The 11,694-nt window shown below is 44.2% G+C and overlaps 1 protein-coding gene across 1 annotated transcript; it reads left to right on the top strand.

Moving 5' to 3' along the window:
• The first annotated feature begins 419 nt into the window (after positions 1-419).
• pgap6 (post-glycosylphosphatidylinositol attachment to proteins 6) lies at positions 420-11,694 on the top strand. The gene is made up of 13 exons (XM_056293579.1): positions 420-567; positions 1,072-1,255; positions 1,469-1,670; positions 2,439-2,566; positions 2,727-2,992; positions 3,118-3,443; positions 3,550-3,646; positions 3,927-4,041; positions 4,170-4,312; positions 9,685-9,863; positions 10,251-10,397; positions 10,591-10,707; positions 11,154-11,694. Exons 1-13 carry the CDS (start codon positions 504-506, stop codon positions 11,472-11,474), a joined length of 2,289 nt encoding a protein of 762 aa, XP_056149554.1. The 5' UTR covers positions 420-503; the 3' UTR covers positions 11,475-11,694.

Raw genomic sequence — 11,694 nt, 5'->3', positions numbered from 1 at the left:
ACTCAAGCAATGATTTCCACTGTTTTCAGACTTATTTTAATTGAGGGCAGGGAGTAAGGTTTGAATACCTTGAGAATGCTCTCTCAAAGTGTTTTTATTTTTCCTTCTCAATGTGCAGTGTCAATCCCAGCCGTTACTCGATACAGAATCATTCATTTACATTACCTATTCAGTCATGGATTTCTTCTTAGTTCAGCCTCGTTTTATCTGAAACCAGGGGGGAAGATCTGAATATAAGCTGAACCTTTAAGCACCCTCTCAACGTGTTTACTAAAGTGACATGTCAGTCGTTGTTTCAGACTCGTCCATTACACATGTTTAGCGCCCTCTAGTGACAAACTCACGACCCAGAAACTAGTCAACCCCTGCACGCCGCCGACGTCCTCTGTTTACCTCCGAACCAGGAAGTGCCGCGCAGGTCAAACAAATTGTCTCACATTATTTCCGCGTATCAACAACCTGTCGAAGGAAGATGTGATGGTTCACAACGTTGAAAGTGAAATATGGAAGTTTATTTTCTACGTTGTGTCTTTTTCGGCGTCTTGGCAGCTGGGACTTTGGGAGATGGTAAGTCGTTGTAACGTCGGGAGAGTCGGCGAATAAGCGGACATTAGCATGACTGCTAAACTACCCAGCTAGATGGTCTATTGTGATTGCAAATAACGTTCATCGTTATGTTTGACGGTTTGACTGCCCGGTGGTTACAATAGAATACAATGGCGTGACTGTCTTAACAAACAAAAAAAGAGAGAAAGAAAGAAAACATCTAATTCAATTTCTATAATTCTTGTTATATTGGAATTAACATTTCCACTATATTTTATTTTATGTAGGTTCAAGTTTTGTTTATGGTCATCCAGTAACGTTTGGCATTCTCAGTGTGACTTCTAGATTTTTCTTTACTCTTTGTCAGGAACTGTCTTTATTTTTTGCCCCAGTATGTATTTAATTGTTTTGTCCTCAATATCCATCCATGGTCTAGCCACAGCTTAGATGCTCCTGGTCAGGTTTTCGTTCCTGTGCACCTATCCATATTTATGCAGGTGTCTAAGTATGTGTGTATGGCTTCAGGTGGACAGGTGACATTTGTATCAGAGCTGTCGTCCAAGCCTGCTCAGAAGCTGTCAAGATATGGTTGGTTTGGTAACGTGAGGCTACAGAGATTTCAGATTCCAGAGGATACGGCAGTGGCTCGCTGGCTGTTTTCAGTAACCAGGGGCCATGGTTTCCACTGTGGGAAACATAATGTCACCATGTAAGTTACTGTAATCTGCACCAGGACAGGATTCACTTGTCTCCTCCTTTAACTCTCATCTTCCCTCATGCTTTGTTTGCCACACATTTGAATTGAAATCCCTCCACTCTTTCAAAACCTCATTTTCTGTACTACAACAATACAATGTAGCCAAAATGACTTCTTTATCTGTTTCTATGTTCATTTACCATCTCTTCTCTTACTCTTGTCCAGTCATATTCGATGGGGTGCCCCACCGGTCATAAACCCCGTAGGATTGGTGTTTCCCAATGCAACATTGTGGAGCCCCGCCCTTTCTGTGACCCTTCCGGTGACGTCACGCAGTTCCACGACATTTAACCTCTCCGATCCTGCCCCTGGCAACTGGTACCTCGCTGCCCATTTACCTCGACATGATGGCCGTATAGAACAGAAGGTGTGTTCGGAGCCACTTATTCTTCTGTCGTAAGAAAGTTTCATAGGTCTTGAACATCAAAGAATTTAAATCCTGATGTATAAATGTGTTCTCCCGCACACCAAACCAGTTTTTGTTTACATCTTCTTAATTTATGTCGTATTTATTTCTGTCTCAGTTGAAAATGTTTAGTGTCCACACAGTTCCCCTGCTGATTAATTAGTCTGTTTAAAAATTAACTCCATAGGTTTTCCACTGAGGCCTATTAGTACACATGTTTGGTCTGTGACATTCTAATCTTATAGATTTTGTTAGGCTTGCAAATATCAACAAACTTCCTATACAATCCGATGCTTGCTTATTCACTATATGTGGAGGAAAACACTGTATTCATCTCAATAGCTGATGTATAGTGTCAGTAGTTTATTTCTGTTCCATGTGAGAAACAACTCAGTAGCGGAAGTAATCAGAACACTGTGGTAAATCGACAATTCACCCCAACCTGTTCTGCTGGCCTACTAGCAGGTTGTTGTGTTGTTTTTTTTTATGCAAAGCTACAAAACAGCATTCCTCTGCTTCTCTCCCCAGATTTCCTGTGCATGTCTCAGTATTACTATGTGAAGTTCATTGATGTTTACCAAAAGCTGGTATTAAATGAAAAGCAAGTAAAATATGTCAGCAAATTGTAATATGTATCTGAAAATTACAGGGTATATGTTTCTCCTTCTTTCTCTTGCTTTCTCTCTGTCTCTCTCTTTCATTGTCACTCCCACTCTTTGTTTGGCACAGGGGTTTCCATCTTGTTCCTACTTTTTTCAACCTCAGCTGTCAATCAGGAGAGCTGTGGACACTCCCATTTTACAACAGGCCACAACCCAAGTCCAAACAGTAGCCCCAGACAAACCTGCACGCCTCAAGTAAGATTGGGTGTGTGTGTCGCAGCACGTTTGTGTGTGTTTGAGACCATACTGCCTCCAGCTGGTGTGTTTTGGTTGTCAGTTATTCATGAATTTCATGTACATTCTTTATAGAGATACAATAACTGCATTCAGGTCAATGTATACCTGTACATTCCAGGTTGTTTGTTCCAGAGTTTGCCTCATCTCTCTCTGTTTCTGTGGCTGACTGCTCCTGGGGGGAGGGACCAGAGCGTGGAAACTGTTCATTGGTCCTTAGGCTTGGGTCCTTTTCTGCACCAGAAGCCCCAGTGACAGTGAACTGCTCAGCCGTTGGCTGCTCTGCAACTCTCTCCGCCCCACCATGGGACACCTGGATGAGGGTTGTTGTGGAGAGTGACCATGACAATCGCACCGTGACATTCCATATCACATCAAATTATACAGGTGAGCAGTGAAATGCACATCTACCATCACATACAACAAAGTTAAACAAACATTTTCTTTATGTTGTGCCTCCTGTTAAGAGTCTTCTTGCCCTCTGTGTGTGTGTGTGTGTGTGTGTGCCTCAGTTGGCTGTAAACCAAAGAGTGTCGGCCTTTCAGGAGATGATTACGTCATCAAGCTCCACAGCAACAACAGCGAAAGCAACCTTACGTCAGCAAATAACAGCTCAGTGCAGGCAGTTGCCCTTAGCAACTCATCATCACCGTTGTCACCGGGATGTGTGTGGAGTGTCCCTGTGGTCAGTGAGGAACTGGACGTTTTGTCACTCCGCTTCAGCCCCGTCAATGGGCCGAATGTCAGTGTTACACACACAAAACCCACCCTGCTCAGCTACCCTCTGCACATGCAAACCAGCGGCGGCACACTCAACCTACAGCTTACCCTCAACACCGTAAGCAGCACAGAGCCATACCCATATTTCTCTGCATTGTGCTGTTTTGCACTGCTACCTAATGGCATTCTGTAAATGTTGTCTTTGTGGTTGTGTATTTATTAAGACCAATATTACTATGGGGAACAGCAGCAATGTGGTAGGCTGTTTCTCTCCGTGGGCTCCAGTTCTCAGCCTCAACAGTTCTCAGCCCTGCCGCACAGGTACTACTCATTAGAATCATCCATTCATGTCATATAAGACTTTAACATGTTACATAACAGACAAATGTACAGATAGTTGCTTTTAGTGGGATTCACTGTTTCTTATCCATCAATAAAAACATCCCTGTTGACCTCAATATATTCGAGGACTCTGCATTGGTTCACTGCTTCACACTGCAAAAGTTTCTGCATAACTTCACGTGTGTGTGTGTGTGTGTGTGTGTGTGTGTGTGTGTGTGTGTGTGTGTGTGTGTGTGTGTGTGTGTGTGTGTGTGTGTAGCTTTGTTTTTAGGTTACGGTGTTCATGTGAACGCCAGTGTTCCTAAGGCTGTGGTCAGGCTGCCTTTCCCTCAGTCAACAACATGGTACCTCACATTGCAACTCACCTGCAACAGGTGATATACACACACATGTAAACACACTCTCAACTTCATCTCTCTTTCTGCATTGTTTCCTGTCCAGGAGTTTGATTAGATGTCTCCGTCTTGTACGCTGTATAACAGTATTTGTGTGTGTCCCACAGCAGTGATTGCAGTGACACATTGGTGGTTTCTGTGGTACCAGAGGTGTTTATCAGTGCCTGTGTAGAGGATTGTGGGACGTATGGTGAATGTAGACTACTGAGATCCTACAGCTACCTCTATGCTGCCTGTGTCTGCAAGGCTGGTATGACACACATGCACACACACACACAAAACAGTATTTATGAGCACATTGATCAACTTATTCCTTAGTCGTCTTAAATCTTTGCTTAACTCAGGTGGCTAAATGCTTTAAAAGCATTTCTCAAAATTTGCATGAATTGTGATGGCCTGGTGGCGTGTCCAGGGTGTCTCCCTGCCTGCCGCCCAATGACTGCTGGGATAAGCTCCAGCATCCCCACAACCCTGTGTAGGATAAGCGGTTTGGATAATGGATGGATAGTACGGATGGGTATTAAATGGACGCTGGTGCTAAATTATTAAAGACCATAGTATTGATAAGCTCTGACATTAACGGTTCTGCTGTCGGTATAGGAGAAATTAAGAAGATACATTTCCTATTCATTTAGGCGACATAACGTTATGTTGCACCTTTTATCTCACCAACTCTGTTTCTAATTTGCTATAAAATTAAGACATTTGTCTATGAAGCATTTTCGCTATTCCCAATCCACAAGAGAGATCTCTCTCTCTCTCTCTCTCGGAGCCTGTTGTATGTGTGAGCCAAGGGGCGGGGCCAGTTCTCTCTGCCTCTCTCTCTCTCAGTCGCACACGTGCGCTGTCTCTCACACTCACACACACACACACACACACACACACAGCCTGCTCTTAGTGACAATGGCGGGGAGAACTAAACAGTTAGAAGTCTGGTTATACGTCACTAGAGTCGATGCTGACGATGCTCGTTGCCGCAAGTGCAACAAGTCTTTTGCATGCAAGGGCGGAAACACAAGCAATCTTTTTTTAAACATCCAGTGATAGTGCATCCAATACAGGTGGAGAAATGCACAGTTTTCGACTGCCTAGTTCGTAGTTCATCTCTTGTTGTCCCATCCACCTCAGGTATCTTATGTATGCTAGCAACCTATAAAGCCCACACGGAGTTAACTACATTATACAAACACGGTTAATGATTAAAAGTAACGCTCTGTCCAGACATGAGAAAATAAGCAATGTTAATTCTGTTCTTAATTTTTGTTTTTTCTCCTGAAAAAAACGACAACAAAAAGAACTGATAAGAGTACCGAATCGATAATCAGTATCGGTAAGAGTAGTTGTGCCATTAAAATCTTAATGATACCCATCCCTATGTATTAGTTGACATATGTATGTTATTGCTCTTTATAAAATGATAGTGATGTCATCATCTGGCACATTGTGATATCGGTGTTGTGAAGAATTAACGTCACCCATGCATTGGTTTTGGCATGCTTTATAGAATGCGCTCAGGCACTGGGCCTATCATATCTGCAAAAAAACAAAATCTTTTAAGTACAGTCAAAAATAAAAAATAATGTTTCGTCATTTTTTCAACTTGATAGGTTACTACTACTACTACTACTTTCAGCTGCTGCTGTTAGGGGTCACCACAGCGGATCATCCGTTTCTATTTCTTCCTGTCTTCTGCATCTTCCTCTGTCACACTAGCCACCTGCATGTCTTCCCTCACCACATCCATAAACCCTCCTTTTTTTGGCCTTCCTCTTTTCCTCTCCCCTGGCAGCTCCATATTCAGCATCCTTCTCCCAATATACCCAGCATCTCCCCTTCACACATGTTCAAACTATCTCAAGCTTGCCTCTCTTGCGTTGTCTCCAAACCGTCCATCTTGAGCAGTCCATCTAATATAATCATTCCTAATCCTGTCCTTCTTCATCACTCCCAATGAAAGTCTTAGCATCTTCAACTCTGCCCCGTCCAGCTCTGCCTCCTGTCTTTTCGTCAGTGCCACTGTCTCCAAACCATATAACATAGCTGTTCTCACAACCATCTTGTAAACCTTCCCTTTAACTCTTGCTGGTACCCTTCTGTCGCAAATCACTCCTGACACTCTTCTCCACCCACTCCACCCTGCCTGCACTCTCTTCTGCACTCCCCGTTACTTTGGACAGTTGACCCCAAGTATTTAAACTCATGCCTTCGTCACCTCCACTCCTTGCATCCTAACCATTCCACTGTCCTCCCTCTCATTCATGCATAGGTATTCCGTCTTGCTCCTACTGACTTTCATTCCTCTTCTCTCCAGTGCATACCTCCACCTCTCCAGGCGCTCCACCTGAACCCTACTCTCGCGACAGATCACAATGTCATCCGCAAATATCATCGTCCATGGAGACTCCTGCCTGATCTCGTCGGTCAACCTGTCCATCACCATTGCAAACAAGAAAGGGCTCAGGGCCGATCCTTGATGTAATCCCACCTCCACCTTGAACCCATCTGTCATTCCAACCGCAAACCTCACCATTGTCACACTTCTCTCATACATATCTTGCACCACTCCTACATACTTCTCTGCAACTCCCAACTTCCTCAGACAATACCACACCTCCTCTCTCTGCACCCTGTTGTTTGCTTTCTCTAAATCTACAAAGACACAATGTAACTCCTTCTGGCCTTCTCTATACTTCTCAGTCAACATTCTCAAAGCAAACATCGCATCTGTGGTGCTCTTTCGTGGCATGAAACCATACTGCTGCTCACTAATCGTCACCTCTCCTCTTAACCTAGCTTCTATTACTCTTTCCCATAGCTTCATGCTGTGGCTGATCAACTTTATGCCTCTATCGTTGCTACAGTTCTGCACATCACCCTTGTTCTTGAAAATCTGTACCAGTATACTTCTTCTCCACTCCTCAGGCATCCTCTCACTTTCCAAGATTGTGTTAAACAATCTAGTTAAAAACCCCACTGCCATCTCTCCTAGACATCTCCATGCCTCCACAGGTATTTCATCAGGACCAACTGCCTTTCCACTCTTCATCCTCTTCATAGCTTCCTTCACTTCCTCCTTGCTAATCCACTGCACTTTCTGATTCACTATCCCCACATCATCCAACCTTCTCTCTCTCTCTCATTTTCTTCATTCATCAGCCCCTCAAAGTACTCCTTCCACCTTCTCAGCACACTCTCCTCGCTTGTCGGCACATTTCCATCTCTTTCCTTGATCGCCCTAACTTGCTGCACATCCTTCCCAGCTCGATCCCTCTTTTTAGCCAATCGGTACAAGTCCTTTTCTCCTTCCTTAGTGTCTAACCTCTCATACAACTCACCATACACCTTTCCCTTTGCCTTTGCCACCTGTCTTCGCTTTACACTGCATCTCCTTGTACTTCTGTCTACTTTCTTCATCTCTCTGATTATCCCCCTTCTTCTTTGCCAACCTCTTCCTCTGTATAATTTGCTGTACTTCCTCCTTCCACCACCAAGTCTCCTTGTCTTCTTTCCTCTGTCCAGGTGACACACCAAGTATCTTCCTAGCTGTCTCCCTCACTATTTCTGCAGTGGTTGCCCAGCCATCTGGCAACTCTTCACTACCACCCAGTGCCTGTCTTAACTCCTCCCTGAACTCCACACAATATGCAGATCATAAATAAGATTTCAACTTGATAAGTTATCTTAAATAATCCAAAATATCCTGGAAAAATGGATTATTGAAAAAAAATGTGGCTGATAATTAGTATTTCTAATCATTTCTGCATGTTCATGTTTGTACAGAATATTCTTAAAACTGTCTTTAAAAATATTTATCAATACAGGAAAAGTAGGGGCGTCCGGGGAGCGTAGCAGTCTATTCCGTTGCCTACCAACACGGGGATTGCCGGTTCGAATCCCCATGTTACCTCCAGCTTGGTTGGGCGTCCCTTGGTCTGGTGGTTTGGAAGCCAGATGTGGGTGCGTGTCCTGATCGCTGCACTAGCACCTCCTCTGGTCGGTCGGGGCGCCTGTTCGGAGGGTAGGGGGAACTGGGGGGGAATAGCGTGATCCTCCCACATGCTATGTCCCCCTGGTGAAACTCCTCTCTGATAGGTGAAAAGAAGCGGCTAGTGACTCCACATGTATCTGAGGAAGCATGTGGTAGTGTGTAGCCCTTCCCGGATCGGCAGAGGGGGGGGAGCAGCGACCGGGACAGTTCAGAAGAGTGGGGTAGTTGGCCACGTACAACCGGGGAGAAAAAGGGGGGGAGAGAAGAAAAAGTAACTTCGATGATTCTGTTTTTTTAATATATATATATATATATATATATATATATATATATATATATATATATATATATATATATATATACACTCACTGGCCACTTTATTAGGTACACCTTGCTAGTACTGGGTTCGACCCCCCTTTTGCCTTCAGAACTGCCTTAATCCTTCGTGGCATAGATTCAACAAGGTACTGGAAACATTCCTCAGAGAGTTTGGTCCATATTGACATGATAGCATCACGCAGTTGCCGCAGATTTGTCGGCTGCACATCCATGATGCGAATCTCCCGGTCCACCACATCCCAAAGGTGCTCTATTGGATTGAGATCTGGTGACTGTGGAGGCCATTTGAGTACAGTGAACTCATCGTCATGTTCAAGAAACCAGTCTGAGATGATTCGAGCTTTATGACATGGTGCGTTATCCTGCTGGAAGCAGCCATCAGAAGATGGGAACACTGTGGTCATAAAGGGATGGACATGGTCAACAACAATACTCAGGTAGGCTGTGGCGTTGACACGATGCTCAATTGGTACTAAGGGGCCCAAAGTGTGCCAAGAAAATATTCCCCACACCATTACACCACCACCACCAGCCTGAACCGTTGATACAAGGCAGGATGGATCCATGCTTTCATGTTGTTGACGCCAAATTCTGACCCTACCATCTGAATGTCGCAGCAGAAATCGAGACTCATCAGACCAGGCAACGTTTTTCCAATCTTCTATTGTCAATTTTGGTGAGCCTGTGCGAATTTTAGCCTCAGTTTCCTGTTCTTAGCTGACAGGAGTGGCACCCGGTGTGGTCTTCTGCTGCTGTAGCCCATCTGCCTCAAGGTTCGACGTGTTGTGCGTTCAGGGATGCTCTTCTGCATACCTCGGTTGTAATGAGTGGTTATTTGAGTTACTGTTGCCTTTCTATCAGCTCGAACCAGTCTGGCCATTCTCCTCTGACCTCTGGCATCAACAAGGCATTTTCGCCCACAGAACTGCCGCTCACTGGATATTTTCTCTTTTTCGGACCATTCTCTGTAAACCCTAGAGATGGTTGTGCGTGAAAATCCCAGTAGATCAGCAGTTTCTGAAATACTCAGACCAGCCCGTCTGGCACCAACAACCATGCCACGTTCAAAGTCACTTAAATCACCTTTCTTCCCCATTCTGATGCTCGGTTTGAACTGCAGCAGATCGTCTTGACCATGTCTACATGCCTAAATGCATTGAGTTGCTGCCATGTGATTGGCTGATTAGAAATTTGCGTTAACGAGCAGTTGGACAGATGTTCCTAATAAAGTGGCCGGTGAGTGTATATCCTCTCATGTATAAGTTTTTAATTTGTCTGTGTTTGTGTACATTCAGGTTGGAGTGGGTGGGGCTGCACTGACAGCTCAACAGCCCAGTCCTACAGTCGTCAGTTGACAGCAGCTCTACTGCTCACGCTCAGTAACCTGCTGTTCCTGCCCCCCATCATCGTGGCCCTTAAACGCTACTACATCACAGAGGCCTCCGTCTACCTCTTTACCATGTTTTTCTCTACGGTAATGCACACATACACACACTTACAATCATACACACACACAGACACACACAGAGAAAAATGCTTATTTACATGTCTGAGGAATTTTGAGTTTGTATTTCAATACAACAATTAAATCAACAAATCTTTTGATTGCATTTTCCATTACGTCTATTTAATACTACCCCGAAGGCATGCCATTTGCATTTGTGTCCATATTATATTTGGCATATTGATGATAGACTTTTGTATCTTACAGGGATTTAGTGTTTATCTAGGAATGGGAAGCACCCTTGATGCATACCTCCTCCATCTGTGTGAGAAGCTAGATGTAGTGACAGTTTATCATGGGCAATAACCGGCAGCGCCATACTTTTTTCCTTTTTTAATGTGTCCTTCATGTTTGTAGTTCTACCATGCGTGCGACCAACCAGGCGTGGCTGTGCTGTGTATCATGGACTATGACACCCTGCAGTACTGTGATTTCTTGGGTTCAGTCTCTTCTATTTGGGTGACCATCCTCTGCATGGCTCGGGTCAGGGACTCAATCAAATACGTAAGATACTGTCCTGCTAACAATGTTAATGAAGTAACTTAGGTTCCACATTAATTAAAGTACCAATGATGGTATTATGCTGTTTTTTATTCATTTGTTTTTGGATTGCACTTGTATGAAGGTAGGGGGTCATTAATTTGCCTCATTCTTTGCGCCTGTGTGGGTGTGTGTATGTGTCTGACTTTGTATGTAGACTCTCTTCATACTTGGGGTTCTGCTGATAGCCATGTCAATGCAGCTGGACCGCAGAGGCCTGTGGAACATGCTGGGCCCGGTCATCTTCGCTGTGCTGACCATGGTCACGGCTTGGGTAAGAGACTATCAGTGATAATTTATGGATTATATTTCACACCACATTAGATATTTGCTTTAGATATTGTAATGCATTATTGATATTTATTTATGTGAACAGTACATCTCAAAACTCCAATTTATACTGGTCTGGAAATTTTGCCGTTTGATGATACATTGCACAGTGTCATTTTAATTAAACTTCCTGATGCAACTTATCACGATCCTCAGAAATGTATTGGGGGTTTTTTCTCTCTTATCAGCATTTCTTCAGGGTGCACTTGAGAATTCCCTTGGGTCTGGAAACTATTAAAAAAATGAAAACAAAATAATTATTATGGTTGGGAGCTTACAAACAATAACCAGGGTATAAGGACTAGATAACAAACCACCTGTGGGACCCAGACCCCTTATCTCCCACCGGATAACCTTTTGTGTCGTTACTTTGCCCTCTCCTGTGTGCAGGTCTACCGTGGTGTGAGGCGGCGACATTGCTACCCGCCCTCCTGGCAACGCTGGGTCCTCTACCTGATCCCTGGGCTCGGCTGCGCACTGATTGGTGTGTGTGTATACATTTTTGCTGAGACAGAAGACAACTACTACTATACACACTCACTGTGGCACATGTTGGTAGCCAGCAGTGTGGTGTTCCTGTTGCCACCCAGAGAGAAGAAGGACAAGGAAGCATGGGGCTGGACCCGGGGCTGGAGCTGGAGCTGGCAACCCAGGGTTTGTGGGTATACGCTCTGCCATAGCACCAAGGAGGAGCTCTACACTGTCACGTAGATGCTGGTATAACTTATGTATTCACAGTATACACAAGCACTTACATGCGCGCACACACACACACACAAAGCTCAGGTGTGAACAACACTGCTTAGTAGTTGCAGACCACTTGACGTTTGACCTTACCATGAGGTGAAACTGAGAGTTTGTACATATTGTATATGTACATGTTTTACTAGGATAGGATGTGAATGTTGAAATATTTATAAAAGAATAATGA

Source organism: Lampris incognitus, chromosome 14, assembly GCF_029633865.1.
Source record: "Lampris incognitus isolate fLamInc1 chromosome 14, fLamInc1.hap2, whole genome shotgun sequence".
NCBI classification, from domain to species: Eukaryota; Metazoa; Chordata; class Actinopteri; order Lampriformes; family Lampridae; genus Lampris; species Lampris incognitus.
This window is presented reverse-complemented; position numbering and strand designations above follow the sequence as displayed.

Bases quoted from the DNA above. Each gene is read 5' to 3' on its own strand.
- pgap6 (XM_056293579.1), top strand. From the start codon at position 504: ATGGAAGTTTATTTTCTACGTTGTGTCTTTTTCGGCGTCTTGGCAGCT. The intron at 2,567-2,726 runs GTAAGATTGGGT...TGTACATTCCAG, and splicing joins GACAAACCTGCACGCCTCAA to GTTGTTTGTTCCAGAGTTTG. The intron at 4,313-9,684 runs GTATGACACACA...GTGTACATTCAG, and splicing joins TGCCTGTGTCTGCAAGGCTG to GTTGGAGTGGGTGGGGCTGC.